General features: G+C 36.0%; 1 protein-coding gene across 2 annotated transcripts in view; it reads right to left on the bottom strand.

Annotated features, from left to right (window-relative positions):
* NUP205 (nucleoporin 205) overlaps window positions 1–23,763 on the bottom strand; it is a 45,634-nt gene that overhangs the window by 11,125 nt on the left and 10,746 nt on the right. For both annotated transcript variants that reach the window (XM_040061957.1, XM_040061958.2), the window contains exons 9-30: window positions 23,149–23,265; window positions 21,829–21,966; window positions 20,618–20,768; window positions 19,632–19,837; window positions 18,035–18,217; window positions 17,349–17,399; window positions 16,554–16,763; window positions 15,679–15,778; window positions 14,040–14,177; window positions 13,602–13,791; window positions 12,803–12,923; window positions 12,198–12,279; window positions 11,601–11,765; window positions 9,416–9,540; window positions 8,341–8,455; window positions 7,208–7,357; window positions 6,145–6,219; window positions 5,251–5,408; window positions 4,190–4,270; window positions 3,179–3,370; window positions 1,336–1,606; window positions 794–892 (exon numbers count right to left, since the gene is read on the bottom strand). In XM_040061957.1, coding sequence (XP_039917891.1) covers window positions 794–892; window positions 1,336–1,606; window positions 3,179–3,370; window positions 4,190–4,270; window positions 5,251–5,408; window positions 6,145–6,219; window positions 7,208–7,357; window positions 8,341–8,455; window positions 9,416–9,540; window positions 11,601–11,765; window positions 12,198–12,279; window positions 12,803–12,923; window positions 13,602–13,791; window positions 14,040–14,177; window positions 15,679–15,778; window positions 16,554–16,763; window positions 17,349–17,399; window positions 18,035–18,217; window positions 19,632–19,837; window positions 20,618–20,768; window positions 21,829–21,966; window positions 23,149–23,265 — 3,118 coding nt within the window. The remainder of the gene's footprint in view (window positions 1–793; window positions 893–1,335; window positions 1,607–3,178; window positions 3,371–4,189; window positions 4,271–5,250; window positions 5,409–6,144; window positions 6,220–7,207; window positions 7,358–8,340; window positions 8,456–9,415; window positions 9,541–11,600; window positions 11,766–12,197; window positions 12,280–12,802; window positions 12,924–13,601; window positions 13,792–14,039; window positions 14,178–15,678; window positions 15,779–16,553; window positions 16,764–17,348; window positions 17,400–18,034; window positions 18,218–19,631; window positions 19,838–20,617; window positions 20,769–21,828; window positions 21,967–23,148; window positions 23,266–23,763) is intronic.

Genomic DNA, 23,763 nt, shown 5'->3' with positions numbered 1-23,763 from the left:
ATAACCCGTGTGAGGGGGATAGAATGAGATCATTTTAAAGGTCCCTTCCAACCCAAATCACCCTAGCATTCAATGAACTTTCACAGGGACCAAAGCATTCAGTCTGAGCTAAGTTAACAAGGTGATTTAAATAGGAGAGAATGAAACCAAAGTCAGTCATGCACTTCAAAGGGGTTGTAACAAATTCATAGGTTGTCTTTTTTCTTTTACTACTGTAGCTCAAAACACAGGCCAAGTAAAAATCTGCATGCAGGTACTAGGCCCAAGACTTTTTCTTAATCCTTGCCTGAGCTCTAAATAATTATTAGAAATGCTAACAGTTTAAGTATTTTAGCCATTCACGGAGAGAACGTGATATTTACCGTAAGCACTTTCAGAGAAGCAAAAAGTAAGCCAGCCAGAGTTGCTATTTATTTTTTGGGGGAGGGGATGGTGGTGGGGTGTGTGTGAGGCTTTTGTGTTTGCTTCCCCCCGAGGGGGATCTTCAGACAAAGGAAGAGAAAGGGTATTAAATAATCATTGGGGTTTGTTTTGAGGCTTTTTGGTGGCTGGTGTTTTGCCCTTTTTTTTTTTTGCTTTGGAATTTGTTTTGTTGTTTTGATTTTTTTTAACAGAACCACTAGGATATGTGTATACCTAAAGATGTGAACGGATAAGCAATTTATTTTGGAGGCTCTTGGAGCAAAATGTTTTCCATCTGTTTTCAAAGACAACTCAGCATGCAGAAACTGTACCCTCCAGGGTTTAATAACAACTTATTTTTTGCTCTTTTCCAAATACGGTTGGATCATACCTGTTTCTAAAGTGTCTGGTTCATCTGGTCTCTGAGCAATCTGCAAATAATAAAGCAGGGATCCATAAAGGTGTGTCCTCACTCTCTGGAAGCCACCACCTGTTAACAGGGAATATTCACAATTAAAACCAAACAAATGTAAATTCCATAACATCATCTTCCCGTGGCACTTAATTTAACTTTCCTAGGGCAGTGCTGGCAGAAATAAACAAAAGAACTAGATTCCTTAAGGTGAAGTTCTACTGTTTGCATACAAGTGTATTTATGAGTAAATTCAGCAAGTTTATGCTGCTCCAAAAGAATGACAATATGAAGTTCTCTTTACAGTAATTTACATATCTCTTCTTCTGTTTGTTGTTCAGATTTTTTTAAAGTGTTTGCTGTTTTTTTTTGTTATTAACATCACTTACATCTATACTAATCATGTAAGATCCACCTGACTCCAACAAAAATCTTCACTGCACTATCTGAAAGCAGCTCAGCCCATCTTATTACTCTTGGCAGTTGGAATTCACGTACACACCCTCCAAAAGTCAACACACCTGTTTTCAAAATGAAATCCAGCAGTTTTTTTAAGATGATATGGAGGGAGGAGTCACCAATGGAAGCAAAACCCATGGATATGCCCTCAGAGCCAGGTGATGAGGTAAAAGAACCATCCAGCATCAAGACATATTGGGACTGTCCTGCCATAGGGAGTGCAAGAGGCTGTTTCTGCTCCGTTTTCACAGACTGGCTCAGGTGGGCAGTCAGAGTGAACACAGCCCCTGCCACCACTGGCATCAACTCCTGAGCTGCATCATCATCAAGGATCTTAACACAGAAGTAGAAAGAAGAAAAAAAAGTAAAAGGAAAAAATGTTTAGAAGTGCGTGATTTCGTGAGTTTTTAAAGTAATTAAATTAGTATCTCATAACTATTTGATTTATGTATGCATAAGGATTTCCTTAACATGACATTATTTAAAACACATCAAAATCAGTAACGTCACAAACTTCCTTAGAAACCTGAGTTCAACATATTTCAATTGAGAAGACCATTGCATTCTGTTTTTTTACATAAATCACAGGGAGGCTGATAATCAAATCTGGATGGCAGAAAGGGAAGACATGTGTTGACATTTGAGATGCTTTATTAGTAAAATATCTAAAGCTAAGCTAGGGAAAGAACAACTGGTACCTTCTTTGCTATACATCTATTTTATTACCATTAAAAATGTGAAGGTACTACATAAAAAACCCAAAGCGTTGAGCATCAAAGAAGCATTAAGACATTGTGGTAAAACACTAACAAGAAGTTTGTTCACTCCATTATTTAGAGAGTAAATCTGTTATCTTTATCACTAATACTGAACGCGCTTTCCTTTTAAGCAATATAGTCATTTTGAACTGTAGTTCAATTATTTTCAATAGACAGTAACAATTTTTTTTCTCAACTTCACAAAAGTCTTCACCGAGGTGTTGCAGAAAATTAAGAGTCTGGAATTTCCTCTTTGTAAAGATTTTAGGAAAGAAGTTTCTTCAGTTAGTGAAGGCCTTCTTTGTTTCCTGTTTTTTAAATTTGGTTCAAATAAAAAATAAAACCAGCACTCCACTAAAAATAGGTAACTCCTACAGAAAAACATAATGGAAGTCACAAAAACAAAACCCAAAAAGGTTACTCTTTTCCTTGAAAAGATATAACATTTTATATATATTTCTCAAAACAAAACTATTAATCAGAACTACAAACCACATAACTCTTGCAATAAAGTAGAAAAAAAAAAAAGCTCCAGCAAACTAAAAAATACAATGCTTCATTAAATTTTGCCTTTTAGAATGGATGGGTCAGTAGTAACTATCTAGTTTGTCTCAAAAATTATTACTATAACTCAGCAGTAAAACACCTAGACTTTTAAGACAAACTCTCAACACTTCCAAAAGCTCTTCTAACTGTAAAATCTTTAGTTTTTCTTCTATGATGCTTCATTCAACTCTTTAATTTTTCAAAAGCAGCAGCAGCAGTAGGATTTGCAGTGAGTCGTCTAAACACAGTCAATTAGCAAATGCAGCAGTTTGCCTTCAGCAAATTCTTTTTTGTTTCTCATCAAAGCAAGCTAATTCTTCCTCACACATCTTTTCCAGACTACCATCATGCTGGTAATACTGAAGTGCCTCTGAAATCTGTCAATATATGGTTCACAATTCAACAGTAGCTATGCAAGAGTACAGAGTAACCCCCCAGTCCAAAGCAGATTCAACTTCAGCATAGCAGCAATCAAAAAACTAAAAAGAACACTAAAGGCCGACAAAATCTTTTTGGATTACAATCAAAATTGCAGCACTTTCACATAAAAAGATGCAGCAACAAAGTTGAAAGAGAGGGCTGATTTCCAGCAGAGCACTACCTTGTCATGCACATCCTGCAACAGATCCCGGATAATCAGCTGCCTGTCCTCAGCCTGGATGAGATCCTGGGGGCAGGCAGTGAGTATGATTTCCACCAGCTGTCTCCATGACTCCAGAGCATGCCTCTTGGCATGGAGGCATTGCAGCAGCTTATTTCGCTCCACTATGTACTGCAGGATAGTGTTGATCTCCTGAAAACCCACCACAAAGAAACTCAGTTACGACGTGCTAAAAGAAATTCATGGCAAAGACAGACTTCAAGATGACAGTTTTATCTATTACAGTAGTCTTCAGAATAAAATGTTAAGTCTTTAGCTTACTAGAAACAAGCTGCTATTACTAGTTTAACAAGGTAGCCCATTCCATTTCTGAGCTGCTTTTCACAGTGCAGACAGCCTGAATGTCTCAATCTCATAGGAAAAAAAAGACCATGAAAATTCTTTTCTAGCACTTTAAAACTGAAACAAAAATAACTATGAAAAACTATTTGTGCCTTTTTTTCCCATTTAGGCTGAGTAATTTCCCCTTTGCATCCATTGAACCAATTTCAACATAATTTAAAAGATGGCAGGAAACTCAGAAAATAACTAATCCCCAAGTTCACAGAAATTGTATCTGTGCAGAAAAAACAAGAAATAAATCAGCATCCCCTGTGAGAGAAAGGCAAAATTATCTTAGCTGTAAGATGAACACACTCTACTTGTCAGCAGCCAAACATGACATCAGTGTGTAACTGCTTTCTGTATGGTGGGGTGGGAGTTGCAATTGTTATCACTAATGGGGAGAGAAGAGGTTAAAAAAAGAAAACAGACTGCAGGCTAGCTGTTTAGAGAACACTATGGTAAGAAGTACCTTAGCTTATCAACTTTGGGATTTTAGTCTTCAGGAATTACTAATTCTAAGTTAGAACTCATATTCAAAATCTTTTATAGTAAAGTTTACTACCTGACAGTATATGAAATCCACCAAGAGTGCAACAACAAAGAGTAGTTAACTTTTTCTCTACTTACCTCCATAAGTAAAGGTCTCTGGCCTATTGCTGCCATTCCTTGAAGGGCATTGACTTCTGCAACCAGAACTCTGTGAACGTACTGAAATTAAAATTGCAACTTTAATGACGATATGGTTTAACCTGGCAGGTAGGTAAACACCACACAGCAATTCACTCCCTGGCCCAGTGGGGTAGGGGAGAGAATTGGGGGGGGAAAAAAAAAGTAAAATTTGTGGGTTGAGTTAAAGACAGTTTAATAGAACAGAAAAGGAAAGCAGGAGGAAATAACACAACATTTAGAATAGCACAAACAAGGGATGCACAAATGCAATTACTCACTACCTGCCAACCGCTGCCCAGCCAGTTTCTGAGCAGCAGCCCACAGCCAGCTTTCCCCTTAGTTTATACACTAAGCATGATATCGTGGTATGGAACTTCGGCAAGTTTTGGGTCAGCTGTCCTGGCTGTGTCTCATTCCAGCTTCCTGTGCCCACAGCCTAGTCACTGGTGGGTGGTTTCAGAAGCTGAAAAGTCCTTCACTAAGTAAATATTGCTTAGGAACAACTAAAGGATCCAAGTGTTAGGAATATTACCCAAATCCGAAATCCAAAACACAATACTGTACCAGCTACTATGAAGAAAATTAACAGTGTTTGAGCCAAAACTAGGACAATTGACAGAAGAGATGTATTTGTACCTCCTAAAAGAATCTAGAAGATGGCTACATAGTGACAGATGCAACAGATGGACTGGGATTCGAACAAGTTTTACTCATTTTTTAGGGTCATAAACTTTTCAGGACTATTTATAATACATTGTCAAGTACTCATTACAGTGTGACACAATCTTAAGTAAAGCCTCTGAGAACTACTGCAGTACACAACAAAGTTGCGCATGTAATTGTGTACACATATGTAGTGTTAGGTAGTTGTGTACTGCTAATCAAAGAAATACATATCTGAAACATACACCTTTTATGTAAAAGCAAGTTTCAAAGTATTATTAACACACTGATTTTTAAAATTATTATTAAGATATAAAATAGCACATGCAACTTGAAAACAAAAGACCAATGCTAACCTTGACATTGCAGACCACTTGTCCACGTGCATTCTTGTGCTCACAATTAGCAATGACTTGCTCAATTTGAGCCCAGTCAAAAAAATCCAGTTGTAAGGGCTCTGGAATGTCCTGACTGAAGTCAATTGAATCCAGGATATTTAAGATTTTTCTGCGTACTGGAAATGAAAATTAATTCAAATTGTATTCAGAGGTATCAAGGGGAAACCAAAAAATTAACAAAAAGAGCATAATTTACCTTTGTAAATCTAAATCTCCATCTTAATGTGTAAAGTTTCAAAAGAAAGCATTATATCTTCAGAAAGTGCTATCAATCTATGTAACAGGTCTAAAAACATTTTCTAAGGCCTTAAATTCTTAATATGTCTTACATTGCAGAGTTCTCCTGTTGCACGTGCATGTCATCCAATATTCACAAACACAAGACTAATTTTTTTCTCCTAAATGAAACCAGGCTGGTTTTCAATTATAATCATTGCAGTCTTTTGTTGAGAAACCACAGGGAATCTGAATTTATTTTCTTATGTGGGACTTCTATTCTCTGCCATGAAAATACAAATATGTTCAGGCTTAGCAACAGTCTCACTGTTTCTACCGTTAGCAATAAATTTGATAAACTGCCACTCTCCTGTTTCATCCTTGCACAGATACAGATACACATTCTTCAAATTGCCTTTCCAGTTCAGTGTTTTTTCACTCGTTCTAACCATCTGCATCAAGGTTCTTTAATTTATTTTTTTTTTCCCCACACTAAATAAAATTGTTTCACATACTGCTGCTGTTTAGAACACCTACTACTTTCTTTTCCAAAGTGTCCTTTCTGGCGGTGGCTCTCCTGCCTGTTCTGAAGCAGATACAATTGATTGATAAATAATCAACAGTCATGACAGTTACCTTTGGAAGCAGTGTCAAAGTGGAGAAATCCACTGACTGATCGACTTTCATCTTCCATCCCTCCTTCACCATCAGCTGAAGGTAATAAAACATACTAAATAAATTACAAAAACCAAATCTAAGTGAAAAATAAGACCTACTTTATTAACAGTGAAAGATAGGGCACACAGTGATAAACTGATAAATCTTTCACATTGAAGTTTTCTAACACAATATAGCCTTGAACTGTTAATCAAATGAAAACAATACTTATCTGACAAAAGCTATCCTATTATATACAGATCAGAAAATAATAGAAATGCCTCAACAGACATCCCACTCTCCAGTATGAATAATGCAGTTGGATGGACATCATAAAATGAGTAGCATATCAGAACACAGCTTCCCATGCTCAGATCCCCACAAGGAAGGAACAGTGTTCAGGCTGATAAAAGTAAGGGAAAAAACCATACTGCAGGTAGCCTGTTAAAATATCTTCCATTTATTCTACTTCCTTCATGTAAATGGTTTTATTGCCACCTGGTTTTACTTTTCTTGATTCATTTCTACCCTGTTCTAAAACTCTGAAATCTTGCCTTTTCATTTAACATTGCATTTTACATAACATTGGGATGTAATATCACTTTCATGATGTTATAATGTTAAAAGCAAAACGCACCTGTAGCTACTATCCTCTGCAAGGGAAGGTTGAGAGCTTGACAGACATGAAGACTGATGAAATTTGTCTAAAACTGTTTACCATGGAAGACCCTCCACCTTCTCTGTATTGTAACAATTCTGAACAGCAGCTCAAAATAAATTATTCTACATTTCTAATTTTTTTTTAATGTTCCCCCTCCCACCTCATAAACTGTTTTTAATTTTTCTACCTAAAACGATGCCTCGATTTCTTTCACTTTGGAGTCTACAACCACCATCATCTTTCTTCCCATATCTCCAGTGGCAATTTCGTACCTGATACCACAAATGAACTGTCCCAAGCTTATGAAGAAAAGAACTCAAATTAAGTCTCTCATTCTCCATTTATTCCAGCCTGTTTGCCCTCACCATAAGTTCCTCTTACCCAGGTATGGTTTCACAGGCATGTCATCGAGCAGCAGATGCAGCAGTCTTTGTGTGTGGGAGCGCTGGCGGTTCAGCGATGTCACTCGCATCTCTATAGCTGCAGTCTTCATTAGCCAAGACATTTGGTTCAGTGTCGAAATCTCGTGTTCTGGACGGGGATAAGGCAACAATTATAAAACTGAGCATAAATAATATTACTTACTTCAAGGAAAATATTTTTCACTTGAGAAAGCTTTTAGAGGACGTCATTAGTTATTATTTGTTTACCAATTGTTTACGAGACAAAAAGACAGATCTGACAAAAGCCAATAAATGAACATGTGGTTATTTTGAAAACAAGTCATACACATACATGCAATAAGCATATACACATACATAACAAAACTGGATACAACCTGTTAGAACAGTTATTGTGAAGAATGCAGTGCTTCACGAGCCAATAGGTCAGTTACAATTTCAGTGAAAATGACCAGACGTTTATCCAAGTGAACTGTAGCTTTAATCAAAATTGGTGAGACTGGAACATGAGTCTCCTAGAATCTTCCTATATTAATCTAATTTAGATTCCTAAGTTATATAAGAATCATCTAAAGCAATTTATACATGCTGGATAATGTACTTGAATGCTAAGTTTACTGTTATTGAACAAAAGACTGATGGTCAAGCATCTGATAAAGCACATTTATTCAGTTTAAGACACCTGAGAAATATTGATTTGAATATAAAACATCCCTACTAGCTTAAAAGTACTTTATTCAAAGAAAGGGGCAACACAGGTGGTTACAACCATCAGCCTTATATTTCCTTGGTTCTTTACAACACTCTTACTTTTCTTTTTTTTTTTTTTTTTTCCTGTAGCATGATCTAACAAAACTACAATGACAATTGCAATATAGATTAGGATGTGGTTCTGGAGACTCGGTGTATTCCAAAGCTGACATTCTTCTCCAAAAGTTCAGCACTAATAATCTGAACTTCTCAAGCAGAGAGAATTCAGTTTCTGCAGAATTAAACGATTAGCAGAGTCTGCAGTCAATTCAGTTTAATAATGCTACCTATGTTTCTTCTTTCACTCCTAGGGAGTCAAAAAATGCATTGGCATGCACAATCTTACCGTAGCATAAAAATTACCTTTGATAGAAAATGGCAAATACTGAAGCTGAGTGAATAAGAAATCCTGACTGGTCCTCAGATATCTCATCGTTGGACCAGAAGTGTCAGAGCATGCACACAACTGATAGATCACCTGACAATCAAAAACAGTAGATATCCATGTACGGAATTTATTTTAAAAACAAACCAACTACCAAATCAAAAGATGCATAATACTGTTCTACTGCTCAAACAGTATTACCAGCATTTACAGTAAGTTTTCCATCAGCTTTCTTCAAAGTTGAACGTATTCTTTGTAACAGATGTTGAATTATGATATTAAGGGCTACCAGCATGTGAATGACTACAACGGCTATTTGTTCACAACATGACAATAGATGAGCCTGTTTGCTCAGCTCACTTAAAAATGAGTCTTTTTCTGTCTGCATGCCCATCAAGACAGGAAATATAATAAATTTTCCCTGCTTCTACAGAATTGCCTTTTGCTTTTAATAATGTTTAAAATCCTTTCTAGAGCTCATGGATTTTCAACATCATAGAAGTGTGTAATCATATGATTCTATGATTTAAGTGCAGACATCAGCTACCTCACACACCTGTCTAACTCAGCTGTCTCCCCCATTTGACCCTCTCCGCCACACATACATACAGTCTCTCATGGCTACAGAATAAAGCAGAGAATTTCATTGGCTTAAGTTAGAATTTTATGTTATTTGTTGTCATACTACACTTCCAAAATTAAAAAACCCTTAAATTTAAAAAAAAAATAAAATTGGCATATGTCGCAATGGACTTGAAGCCTGACCAAAAAATATTTAGTTTTAGTTCTATAAGTATGTCCTAATTCCAAGTTTCTGACATGAGTGCAGAGCCTTTCATTTCTGTGATGCTACAAGATTATCTTCTTAAACAGAAGGTAAAAGAGAAAGAGTTCAATGTACATAAAAACCTGACATATTCAGTTTAAAAATGAAACTATTATCAGAGTCATCAACCATCTGTGTTCATCTGTGTTCATCAACCAAGAAGCTAATTTCAGCTAATTTTATTTAGTCTACATTCAGTATATGCCCACAGAAAATATGCTGAATACCTGGTAACAGAGTTCTGCAAGATGGGGAGATTCCCGAACTGCTGTAGGTCCATTCCTTGTTTCAGTACCCTTCTCCAGTATGTTCAAAATAGCGTGAAGGCAAGTCCGTGGGCAACCCAAGACACCTGGAAAGAGAGAAATAACTTGACATTCTTGATCATACTTTCCTCTATAGCCAATATAGGTCAAGTACACAGAAATACAGAACCTAAATTGTTCAGATACCCTGTGCTACACTATACCGCTCCACAGAACCACAGCAAAAACATCTGGCAAGGTTTTTTCACCATTACTTAAAATCAAAGAAGGAATCACATTTCAGCGCAAACCTAACGAAAATATTTATAGTTAGTCTCTAGGCTTTTGAGATGGTAGTTCATCAATTTGAATTCTTGCTTTTACACTTTTAAACGAAAAGCCATTTGACAATTTCAAAGAACAGCTTTTAAAAAATCCTGTCTTATTTTACAAATACAGGCATTATATGACTAATTCTCCTAAAGGCACCTGACACTGCAACTAAGGGGAAAAGATTTTAATACTGAAGTCAAAATCCTGTCTTTTTGCATTCTTCCTTTAGCTAATTAATTCTTTAATCGACACAGAAAGAGGTTCTGAGGCACTAAAAGCATCAGTAACCGGAGTTCTTATAGGGGAAATAATCTTCTGTGTTTGAATATGTATAACTTATGCTTTAGCAGGAAATTATTATCTTGAGGTAAATGTCTTACAGTCATTATTTTTTCACATTATTAACAAGATAATTGAAAGATGTGGGCAAGGTCTCACACCTTTGAGACAGATTTCTTCATTGCTGACCTAATATATAACACCCTGTAAAATTGGGTGGGTGCAGATCAATTACCTGTGTTGCATAACTACTGAATTTCACAATACCTGAAGATATAAAATTCAGGTCCTATCTACCCTTCATTTAGAACTATGAAGAAATAAAAACTGCTGGGCCATAGCATCCAATACAAACCTAAAGATAACAAGAAATATTGTTCTCAAAAAACTAAAATCAAATTATTGAATGTTTGTTCAAACTTGTTTATATAAAAGATCCTTTAAAACAGCTGAGAAATAACCTTGTATTTCAGACTGGGACACCATGACATCTCAATACCAAATTACTGCTAGCTATGATATCAGAGCATTATTCATGTCTTTAGATAGTTGGATCTTGAAAACTTCCAAACATGAAGACTGCATGACCTCTATAGCCAATCTGCTTCACTGTCTTCCGGTGAAAAAAATTCTCCTATATCCAAATTGAGCCCCTCTTGTTTCATTTTATGCCCACTGCCTCTCATCTTCCTGCCACACTCTTCTGAATAGTCTGGTTCTATCCTGTCATTTATGTCTTTGCAGGTGTTCAAAGACTTCTTTCAGGTCCCCTCAAAGCCCTTCTCTTTTCCAGACTTCCCTCAGCTCCTCCTCACAGACTGAGTAATCCAGCTCCCTGACCATCTCTGCTGGACTTGCTCAGCCTCTTTTTAAAATACCAATTAGAAACTGAGGAGGCAAACAAGGCACAGAGTAACACACTATTATTCTCACAAATTCAACTTTAAAGCAGCAAGAGTGATATTTCTAAAGTTTGCATTGTCATATATATTTTTAAATTAACATATTTAAATATTCCTAGCACTAGAATGAAACCCCACATGTTCTAAAAGGTTTTCTTCTAAAACATTAAAAAACAAAACTAGTTTTCTTTCCTATAAATAATTTTAGACAGGAGTTTATGAAAGGACAGAATAGTAGCCAAGAAGTAGAACTAGATCAAAGTGACAGTCTCTTTTGTGGGGTCACATGCAGTCATATGTAGGTACTACTCGGATCATCAAATCAGCTTCTTTGTACTAAGGACACAACTATGCTATACTAAATAGTAAGTAAATTAATGTTTCACTTGTAAATTATCATTTCCCCCCACAATTCTAATTTCATGTCTGTTCCAAAATCCAACTCAAACAAAGAATCAAATCCTAAAGTTGTTTAAATACTGCATTTGGGTATTAATACATTTTTTCATGTAGGTTTTGAGGACTTGAACAAGGCCTGCTGTTTTATTCTTAAATTGAAGAGGAACTGCTTTTTCCCATGAATTTCCCAATGAATATTCTCAGTGATGTTAACAGAACTGATTAAATGGCAGATCAACCTCTCCCCTTCATACCTGGATCTTGCAGATTGGTGGTACTGACAGGTTTCTTTAGTTCGAATCCCAAGAGATACAGTGCTAGGCTGGGAGGACTGCACTCAAGAGATGTGATAAGGAGATTCAGAATATGGATCCTTGTTTCATGATGTATTTGTGCCCGCTTCTTTTCCAGCTCCAGCTCTTGATTAGAAAATGAAAAGAAAAAGGAGAAGAAGCAAATATGGTGACTAATGAAGTAAAAAAATCCATCTAATAGAATAATCTTCAGTGTCTTCACATTAAATACAAGAATGTTCAGGGATCAACTTATATTACTGCAAGGAGATATAAGAACAAAATTCCAAATTACTGTTAATACAGCTGTAAATAATATATCCAAAGCAACATTAAATAGTTATCTTCCGAAAACAGACTCAGTTTGGAGTTGGCTCATCATACTGTAGACATACTTTAACAAAACATAAGTGCTTTTCATTCTGTTAAAGGCTCAATTCCACAGAAAACAGAGGAAGATTGCTTCTGGACTTAAAAGCACTTTTTACACCTCTTTCATTAATTTCATTTCATGCAAAAGACAACTGTTTAAGCCATTTTAAGAAGGCTTTTACATACCCTCATCCGGATTAATTAATTCTTCTGCATCTTCATTGTCTAAACATTCCACAAATCCGGCCATCAGCTTCTGGCTAACACTCTGTATTCAACAATGGAAGGATAGAAATGAAGACGATTTTAGGAGCACTAAACCAAATACTTTTAATAATTCCCTTTTTGTAAGATGACAAAACTTCTAGACAAAAATTATACAACCTACTTAATAAGCAAGAGTTTAGAGTCACAGCTGTTCTAAGAACAGGTTAGCAAATAGCCAGTGAACAGAAAAAAAATCTACTGTTGTTACATTATATATGTATTTATACACATATATAAATTATTCTCAAAAATTGAAGACTATAAAGTCACAAAAAGATCTTCCTATCTCAAAGAATATTGCCCTTTTTCTTCTTGAAAACATGCATGATTTTGGTTTTTTTCAATTAATGAAGTGACTGCTTTTCCAATGCCACAGTAAAAGACATTTTATATGTGAGCAGATATAAAACAAAATACAGTTTTAATGTAGTTAATCTAGAAACCTATTCTTTAAAGAAATATTATGAAGCTCCAGAATTTCTCCATCAGTTTCTTTTTCCAGATTCAAAGAAACAGACACTTACCTGATCGTGCGTGAAATCACCAACTAGTTTTATCTGGATGTTGGAATTATCAGAAATACAGCACAAAATCTTGGCACTTTCAAAAGCTAGTTCAGGATTGCTGTTTCCATGGTAAAGATACCTTCAAAGACACAAGATTATGGCAATGAAATTGTTGAGAATTTAACATTTTCAAGATGGTAATGCACGGAAAAATTAAACAACATTTAGAACTAAAACATTTACAAATCAAATTACATGAGATAACATTAAAGTTTCAAAAAAAATTTCACTCTATATGAAACACTGAATGCTTCCCTATTGGGAGAGATGAGTAGGCTGAGTAGGGATAATAACCTTTCCTGGAATTTTTATCATGCTTTTTATCAAAAATCTACATTAAACACTGCTACATAAGTTAAAACAACTGCTTGCAGGCATTTAATACAGTAAATAAAGGACAATACTGTAAAACATGGCCAACAACCAAGTTCATTTACTTTCCCACTCTGTTGCAACCAGAGTCTGGAGCAAAATGAAATTATATGCACTGGAATCATTGAACATAAGGTAGACAGGAAAAAATCATGAGAGAGGGAAAACTTCAGAAAGAAAAACTATAAATACAGATCCCAATCTTGCACTAAACAATATGAGATCATACCACCTGCGAAGACATCCCCCTCACCAAAAAAAAAAAAAAATTCATGAGATGCTCTGCGTAAAGAGGAGCATTGGCTAGTGAAACCAGTGAAAGGATCCAGGATCCAAACAGTTCTGTATCTCCACAACTCCTCTCTTCTCAGTACTTTGTACATACCTAGCAATATTCACCACGTGATCTGCCTTTTTAGTGCGAGGATTGATTCCTTGAAGCAGCTGCTCCAGTGGTGTGACAATGAGGGAAAGCTGGCTCTCCCGCAACAGATCCATAAAAATATTCTCCTTCTGGAGGGTTAAGTTCAGAAGTGCAAGGCAATACTGTACAGCTTTCTCTAAATGCTTCTTCCCTACAGTGCACAAAGAACATGAGAAACACAAAGGAGCAGCTAAATAGACTACATTCATAAATGTCATTTATCAAGCCTTGCACAAAGAAAAAAAACTGTCAGTTGTTTACCAGCAGGAAAACTTCCCCCCAAATATGATTTTTATATGCAGGAGATACAACATCATGTTACAGAGATGCAATGTTAGCTTTAAATCCTGCTTACTATACATTTTAACTTCATGTGAAAAATTAATTCTAGGCACATACCAGGAAATGGAGCGTAAGTATCAAGCTGCTTAACCCCTTCTTCTAGCAAACTAAGGCAAAGTTCCAGCATTGGGGACTCATTCAACAGGTGATACATCAAATTGAATCCAGGTGGTTTATATGCTATTATTTCTTCTCCTAAAGACAGAAGGTGTAAAACAAAAAATATATAACCTCTAATAAAATCCCATTCTATTACTCAGCATAAGCTACAAAACATACCCCATGGTTCTAAGCAACATCCTTTGTACCAAGTCTTCAGAGATTTTCTTATATAGAAGCCATTGAGGAAATTTTAAAAGTCTGGGAACATTTGTAGAGGCAACTACCGTTACTTTCCAGTATCTAATAGCACAATTTCAGATCAAGCAGATCTGACCAAAAAGAAACAGGAAAAAGTTTACATCCCCCCCAAACATGCATGAAGACCCTGAATGAGCAAAAAACCATTTCCAGAAGTCAAAAGGAAATGTCCACCAAACCCCACATTCGCACAGTGTAGGGATAAACGCCCACAACTGTTGTAACAATGTATGCAAAAATGAAAATACTAGCCTAAAATTCAAAGATCTTCATGATATGAAATAAAAGGAGAAGACTAATGATTTTAATTTAGGCTCTTCATAAACTGTGGTAGATAAAAGCAGGAAAACAGTAAGAATCTTTTTTAAAACAAGTGAGAACAAGGGTAGTTTCTTTTGGCACCAGGTTAAAATACGCCCTTCTTCCATTCATTCCACGTGTGCCACTCCACCTCACACCAACAGACAAGCCATGCCACTGTGGAGCCACACACTGAATCTCTTCGAAAAATGCATCTCCTCAGAACTAGATTAACCCACTTCTCCAACATATCGTGGAACCCACAAATAATCATACAAGTTGAAGGATTAGCTGAGGACAGGAAGAAGCTAACAAATTCTCTGAGCTAGTTAGGCTGCCAAGTAGTCATTGTCCAAGCAGGAGGCACAGAGGCCTTCCAACTCTAAAGCTGTTTTCAATTAAAAAGTGGTTCTCACAGCACTGCTACAAGAAAATCCATAGGCGTCACAATGGAATTCATAAGAAACTTTGTTTCAAGGAAAAAGAAACTTAGAGCCCAAATAAGCCTTAGGGATCCTATAATGAGGCAACTGCAATCCACTTTGGCCTTTCAAAGAATAGTTGTTCAGAATTAAATTACTTCAGGTCACAATTCCACTGCTACTGTCTTCTTTCAATAATTCATATATCAATAATATTAATAGCAAAGGTTATTTTTAATACAATGATGCTTTTAGAGTAACCTTACAAATAGTGGTGATTTAGATATAGACTAAAGAAGCCCAGAGGAACAAGCCAAAATGGAGGTGCTGTTCAAGTATCAAATGTTGCTCTTAAACCAAATCAGAAATTAAAGAGACAAAAGTTATCCTCCTAGCAGAGACAGGGAAGTAGAAAACAGTGTACATGAAGACCTACTGAGTCAGCAATGCAGATGTCAATACTACGTGGAAATTTTTTTAACATCTTCCTATTTTAAAATCTTGGTCAACTTTCCACCAGCTTATTTGCAATATTAAACAAGATCCCAAGATAGAGGCAACAGATTAAAACAAGCTACAATTCTGTTTGTCAGTGAACAAATGAACAAATTAACCTTGTAACTCCACATATTGGTCCACAAAGTCTTCAAGTTGAGGTTCATAGTCCCGCAATAATTTGTAAAACACTTCCAGAACTACCTCAGCTACTTCCCACTGCAGATAATGAGAGAACAAATCATGCACAGATTAAGACTGATACTGAAGAAACAAGGCCAGGATAACAAAGAACACAACACACAGTGCAGTGATGTACTGGATCAGAACCATGGCTAGTATTTCAAAATTCGATAGTCATGCCAACAACACTATACTTCATCACATCGAATGAAAGCCCAAGATTTATTTCTGAAATGAAAGGGAACACTGAAACAGATTTATTACCTATTTTAGGTTCTATTACACAATATGCATATTAGGATATTGTAACTATAAGCAATAAATAGTTTTTATTAGCTATACAGCTAAAAATAGATCAAGAATAGCCAGCTTTCAGGATACGGTTTAGCATGTGCTTTCATCCAGAATATTGTAAAAAAAAAAAAAAAAAAGAAAAAAGAAAAAGCCAAATTCCTTGGTTCAGCAAGCCAGAAATATTTTCTGAGGTAATATTGAGAAAAGGACAAATCTGACTTGTAGATTTGGGCACATCATGTTCAGAAGTCATTAGCCATGTAGTAGACTTGCAGAATCCTGTACGGCAAGTTGAAATTTAGGAATAAAAAAAACTTCTTTTTTAAAAGGTACTTTATACAGGCTCCTTTGAATTATATTGCGACCCATGAGTTGAAATATCACCTGTTTCCAGAATCGAAACACTATCAAGTGCTCTAGGTTACTTTTGCTGGATCAAACTTGCACAGCTTTCTCAAACAGTTCCAAGCCACAACAACATATCCTAAGAAAAACATTACTTTCAAACAAAAATTACCTTTTCAGCAGCTCTCCGGTAAGCTCTGGTGCGGAATCGGAGAAACACAGAATCCCTGAGGAACTGGAGATAGGGATCAAAGCCTGGAGGGCGGAGACCTGCTCCCAAGTTGGCTGGGAATGAACTCTCCACTAGCGTGCTGATGAGTCGACAGAAGGCGCGAGTTAAAGGATATTCCTCGCATCGGGACTCAATCTCATTCAGTTCAACCTTCCCAGGAGGACAGCAAAAAGAGGAGACAAATCACAGATTTTGGGGGAGGAAGAAACATGTTAGAAATAATATAATACTATAATCTGTGGATTAATTCACATTGAATCAACTTAGCAGCATTTCTGTCTACAGTACAACACAAACAGCATAAGCAGCAAAGCACTATTAGTACTGTATTTCAGTACAGCAACAAATATTCATTCCTTTCTGAGCTACTAGAAGATATGCCTCAACTTTTACCTACTTCGCTTTTATTTACCACTGTTGTTAGAAGCAAAGTTAGCTGTACCAAGCTGTAACAAAATGAGTCCAGTTTAGGAAAATCTTAGCAAGAAGTGTGCATGAGGAATTTGAGTGTTTAGATGCTGCTCTGTTACTAGTATGAAGCTGAACTACATGGAAAAATGGATAAAATTTTCCAGAAATTACAAGCAGGCTTGAAAGTAAATTACAAAGCAGTGAAACAACAGCATCAATTAGAAGTTTCCCATGGACACAGCAGGAGAGGCAGCCTCTGCAAGTGCTTCCCGAATGCATATGCAGATGATCAGAGAGGCTGCTTAGGTACAGAGACTCTCTTACCTCAATACCAATTGCTTGTCTCTGGCCTGGACTTCTCACAGTTTGTAATATCTTCAAAACAGAAAGAGAAATGAAAACAGACCAACACATTTGACATCATCCAAGTGCATTTCCACCATATTTATCAGGAGTAAGAAAACAATACTCATTACATTTTAGATCTAAGAAGAGGTTTTCTAAATCCTTTTAAAGGATAAAAAGCCAACATTTTTCTGTCTAAGTGGCTGGATTATGTTTGACACTTGTATGCTTCCAGCTTTACATTCTCCAAGATCTGCATCACGTTTTCACGTTAATGATTTTTATCTTATATTGTGTTGGGGAAAGACATTTCCTTCATTATCTCTTTCTACAGTATATTTTAAGAAATATCATAAATTAGGAAGCAAAGGTGGTGAGATGTCGTCATTGTCAGGGTCTCTTACTAGCGACTAAAAATAAGGCAGCAATTACAGTTCAAACAGGACTGTTAGGAAACCTGTATTTATGTAAAATAAGCACAGCCAATCTCTGAGGAGATACTGTCATTTCCAAAATCATTCCAAAGCATTAACTATGTGAAAAAAAATTATATTCAACAATGGCAAAAAAAGAACATTTAGGAGGAAAGCAATACTATTTTGAATACTGTCAGTTTCAACAAACTGTGATGCTACAGTTCTAAGCAGTTGAAAATCCTAAAATACCTGTGTATATTCCAGAGATTGCCAAAGTGAAGCAGCTATTTCAGGAGATCTTCCAAAAGCAGTAAGGGTTTCTAATAGCTCCGCTTTCAAAACAGGAGGAATGCTGCACTGCAGAAGTCCCAGGATGACCACTACTGGCGTCCACTGAGGGTGCTCACAAAGAGCCAAGCGAGCATTCTCACTCTACAGAGTCCAACAGAAAATGAACTGCAGATTATTACTTCGAAGGTTTTTCATGTTTTACAATCTCTAATTCACACTCCAGTACCAAAGACTCTGCTTTGTACTTGAAGGTACACAAAATATCAAAAGAATAGTAGACAATTCCAAAGCAAACCATTTTAGTTAAACAAAAAGCTGAGCATAAAAACTTACAAGTACTAAAATTGTGCCTATCCACACAGCAAAATTATTTCGATAATACAAGCTTCTTATAACAACCCACTTTTTTTAGTAGACACGTATTCATGGAATTAGTCTTTAAGTACTTACACTCTAACAGCTTCTTCAAGCATAGGTAGAAGGACTTTCATTAGTATTTCTATTACATACATTCTATATACTCCTATCTCAATATATTTCTTTGAACTCACACTGCATTTGGATGTTTGCTGAGAACTTGTATCAATTTGTTTTAGTCTAAGAACAGGATCATCACTCATGTAAGCTCACTATAGACTCTGAGATGAACCACTGGACAGGAACAAGCCTCTAGCCTCATCAAATGGTAATTCCCTGCATCCTTAGAACAAATTTATCTTCATCCCAGATGATTTGATGATGCTATGAAATACTAGTTTTAAGAGCTCCCTTTTCTCCATGCATATCTAATGCTAACATTACAGCTCAAACAGGATCACCCCATCATCATTACAACCAATGACGCTTCTTAAAAAACACATTCACTTTCATTCTGTCTTGTGTTTGTGTCAACAAAACCAAGGCTATCTCACGATATAAAATTCTATTTACAGAACTTTTAGGTTGCAAAGTCTGGTGGGTGCTTAAGAGCAGAATTCTACACTAATCAGATTACACAGATAATTCACAACACAAAATTATGCACTGCAATTTTATTCTCCTGGAATTCTCTTCCAGTCAATTCATTAAAACATTTTATATTCTTGGTTTGGGGACATTTTAAATCATAACCCTGGAGACAAGTTTCAGAGCTGATCAATTTCCTTACCAAATTTCTACCATTTCCTTTTTAATTCAACTATTACTTTTGCTTTTTCAAACTCATAAATAAAGACAATGAACTTTCCTACTCTATAGTGATTTACTGTGACTATACCTCACTTCTGAAAGACAGCTCCATTACAACCACCAGAGTCAAGGAAGCAAGAAAATCAGCAATACCAACAGCACAGGAAAAGCCATCATCTCTTTCTGCCTCACGTACACTTTCAGTTTTTTGTCATTATAGTTATCCCTGATGTTGCCCATACTTTTGGAGTTCACTAATAAAATGACAACTGCTAGGTAAATTTTCCTTACATACTTTTTTTGTGAGGGAGAACTTCAGAGCTGAATGATGATGATTTGCAAGGAAAAAAAAGCATTAACAAAGCAAACCAAATCAAAGGTTACTTACCCAATTGACTATAACAGTGGTCAGCTGTAAAAATGCAATTAATCCATCCTGTTCTTTCTGTGTGATGCCTCGGAGAGGCAGGTGACGGTACTGGACACTGTCTGCGCTTGGCAAGTCTTTCCTTAAATGTTCATGATAAAGCATCAAAGAGTGGAAGAAATGCTCCCAGGAGACAGGACTGCCACCTGCTCCTTGGATGTTTTCCGCTAGAAAAATGATAAACAGGTGACAAGATTTTTTCTATTCTTTCACAGGGTGAAAAGCAGGGTAGCAAAAACTAAAAGGAAAACTTTCTTATCTAAAGGAAAAAGTAAAGTTCAAAGGAAAGTTGTTGTATCCAAAAATTTAATCATTTAGGTTTGGGGATTTTTGCTTGCTTATGGGTTTTGTTTGTTTGTTTGTTTGTTTTGAAACAGAAAGGTGCTAATATGAAGAACTTGTAGAAATAAGTTTTCTGTTTTATGAACTGGAATCTTTCCAGCACTATTTGTAACTTTAAAGTAGGGGGGTTTTAATAATTTGCCCAATGCAAAACACAGGACTGACCATCATCTCTTACTTTGAGAAGTGCTATTATATTACACGTATCAAAAAATTCTAACTGAATGAAGTGCCTCCGAACAAAGTTAGCTCATGAAAGTTACACTGTACATTTTGTAAATACAACTAACTTTAAGACATTACTCATTTTTTGTTTTATAATAAGCAACACTGACATTCTACATTTCTCATGGTGTTAAGACACAGGGTTTTTTTTAAAAAAAACATTATTCCACTAGGTGAATTGCTTGCTAAGGCACTCAGATATCTAATAACCTTATGTGTCAGGGTTCTTTTCAGATTACAATTTGGAGTAAAGCCTTCCAATTTTATCTTTGTATAATTAATTAAATGTTAAAAGTATGAGGATACAATTAATCTCAAATGAGTCTTCACACTTATCGAAAGAAAAGGGAGTTGAGAAAGCTGAGTGTCACTTCTCTTACCATGACTACTGCCATTGACTTTTAGCAAACTAAAGCAGTAATGAGCGCACTGTGGTCCGCTAGCCAGTCCCCGCAGCATCTTCAAGTATGGAATGTAAATTGTGGAAGGAAGTAGATCTCCCATTTGCCTAACAAACTTTGACAAGACAACCTAGAACAAATAAAGATCAGTGTTGAGAAAAAAAAAAAAAAAAGGTAAATCTGAGTATTACAGGAAAACATTAGGCCGTAAAAGCAAGAAAACAGATCCTAACTTAATCAGAGCAGGGTAGACAAGTTTCTTTGTAGACTGGCCTATTCAGTGAGATATGCTTGAAAGAGAAACTAAACAAAATAACTCACGTGACTGCAAAATATACTAACTCTCCAATTTTGTATTTCTAGTGATAAAATTTACTTCAGCTCCCGAATGTTCCGCAGAAGTATTATTAGCACATCTCATAGTGCAAGTTAAGAATTCAGTGTGGGCGTCATATACCTGAACAGTGACTCACACGCACAGTGGTTCTTTTCAGAGTCATACTAGGCTGCTTGCAGACTGCACCTGGCCCTAATTTAAGTTGCCAGTATTCTGGGTGGGTCTTGGGATGTGTCTGATTTTGTCTCGTACATGGTTTTGCCTAGCACTGCATAGACCTTCAAGAAGCTGACAGCACCCCAGGTATCCGAAGAGTTTTTGGAATGTCTTCTTTATCTGCTTAGATTGTTTCTTCATTCTAATTTTAAGCTCTGTCTCTTATGGACTATAATTTTTGGACTTCAAATAATTAAAATATTCTTAGGACTTTTTACCCCTAAAATACTATCAACTGCAGTTAATAAAGTTTTTTTTCTATTGTTAAGGAATCTAACTTCTCAGATACATGAAAATGGCATGTAGAAGTCATCAAACAAAAAACACAAGAGAACTATCAGAATCCATTTAGCAACCGTAACAAATCAAACCTAAACAACATTTTCATAGAGATTTGTTAGTACTCTTTCTTGCTAAGTTTATTGACAACCATGAATGACTGGCAGTAGCTCATTTTAGGGCAAGCAACCACAACCACGGCATGCAGGGCAGGACACATGCAAATCAGTCATTGCTAAAAGGTAAGGTCTTCTTACAGGCTATTTGTAATAAGGACACCAAGAAATTTGTTGCTTGAGGGTTTTTTTGTTACTTTGGTTTGAAGTTACTAGTAATTACTCAAGAAAATCTAGATAACCTGGCGCTGGGGGGGTCGCTGGTGAGCTACTCCAAGGTAGGAGCCCATGATGGTGGATGTCTGCAGAGGCTCCGACGGACACCAGTACTCATGAGCAAGTTCCAGATTAAAGGGGTCTTTCCTATACAGCTCAGCAATCTGTCAGAAAAAGGAAGATGCTAGAAAAGTATCAACCCCAGGAAGAAAAAAACGTTACTTCAAGAATAAGCACTGCTTCTAGATTAGCTAAACACATCTGAGAGGCACAGCATGGCAGGGCTAGTGTTCTAGTTCTTATAACTTTCTGAAAATTACAGCTTCTAAATAACAGTATTGGAACAGCGACAGCCAGCAAAATGCACGTATCAGTGAAAATTTAATTACTTTCTGTTTAATTAATATGGATGAAATCATTGCTAAAAAAAACCAGTGTCATTTCTCCTTAAACAACCATATGTCTGAATTAAATTATATTAATTTTACAAGTTAGTCGGCATCACAACTAGAAATCTTACCTGCTTAAGTACAATCTGCCAACACACAAATTTCTCACAGCAAATTTTTATTTCTAGTTTTTCATTTAAGCTTACTGTATCTATCTGAGCTGCTTAAGAAAGCATTTCACCACAAATTTTCCTACTAATGTCTATAACCTAAAGGAGTATCTTTGGAAAAGATGAGTAACACAAGTTTTTAAATTTCCAGAAAATATAAAACACCTCAGTTCAATATGCAAATCTGTTTTTCAACATGGATTTTTCTGGAAGTGCAATTAAGTAATCTTAATAGCTAATATTTGAACAAATATAATTATTTTTATTTCCATTTTCTTTTTTTTTATTAAAAATATGACAGAAAATTCTTTCTTTTAAATGTACGCTTAACATCAAAACTCTACTGAAATAAGGGAATTTGTAATTCCATCAGCCTTGATGGAGTCACCTTATCAAGCCTACTCTAAGGAAAATACAAAACAGTTTTCCAAAACAGTAATTACAAATATATCAACACATAAGAATTATTTAAACGTTTCAATTATTTATCAGAGTAATTGTCAACCGTGGGGTAAAACCTCTAAAACCTTCAAATGTAAGAAACAATGTGAATTTGCTCACTAAAAAATAGTTAAAACCCATGACATTAACATCAGAAACCAAGGCAGTAAATTAATTCCTTTATATGAAAAATTACAGAAAAGTGTCTGTACTTAAGGAAAAAAAAAATTCATCCCAAAAAGGAAAGATCCAGCACTATATGGTATCACTCAGATTCAGGTTTTCAAATGACAAATGAAAGCCACAATCATTATTTGTCACTAATTTACAAGAAAATAAGGCTTACTAGAAGCATTAAATGCTCCAGATCTCTCCGAAGGGAAATAGGTGGATCATTACCCATCTGAATACTCATGTGGATCATGCGAGCATCTTCATCAGCACGATTTCTCAGCTGTTTCACCTACAGGATTTATGAAGTGGAAAAAGAAACAGTGGCCTATATTTAGCTAAGAATGAAATAAAACAGAAATAACGGAATTGTCTTTATGGCCTATTAAAACTAAGAAAGCAAATATACTCGCACCAATGTGACAAGAATATTTAATTTTCTACTTTTTCAATCCTCTCTCCCCTCCAAGAGCTTGCACTCAAAGTTATAGTCAAACACTTGCTTACCGGCAAAGCCATTCAAAGTACGTGCGTAGCAAAAGCTCTGAACTTAAATCATGGGACTTTTTCCTAACTGACTTACCAGATACTTTGGTTTGGCTTGAAAAGGTGAATCCTTTTCCTGTTTTTTATTTAAAAGCCAGACAGCTTAGTTTCAAAGAACGTTAGACCGTTATTCACAAGGAGTGAAAAGAAAGATGTAATGCAAATGCAAACATGAACGCAATACTGATTCCTCCATATTAGATCTGTGGATTGCACCTTTCTTCATCATTAAAAACTGCTTCTA

This window comes from Hirundo rustica, chromosome 4, assembly GCF_015227805.2.
Source record: "Hirundo rustica isolate bHirRus1 chromosome 4, bHirRus1.pri.v3, whole genome shotgun sequence".
Classification (NCBI taxonomy): domain Eukaryota; kingdom Metazoa; phylum Chordata; class Aves; order Passeriformes; family Hirundinidae; genus Hirundo; species Hirundo rustica.
This window is presented reverse-complemented; position numbering and strand designations above follow the sequence as displayed.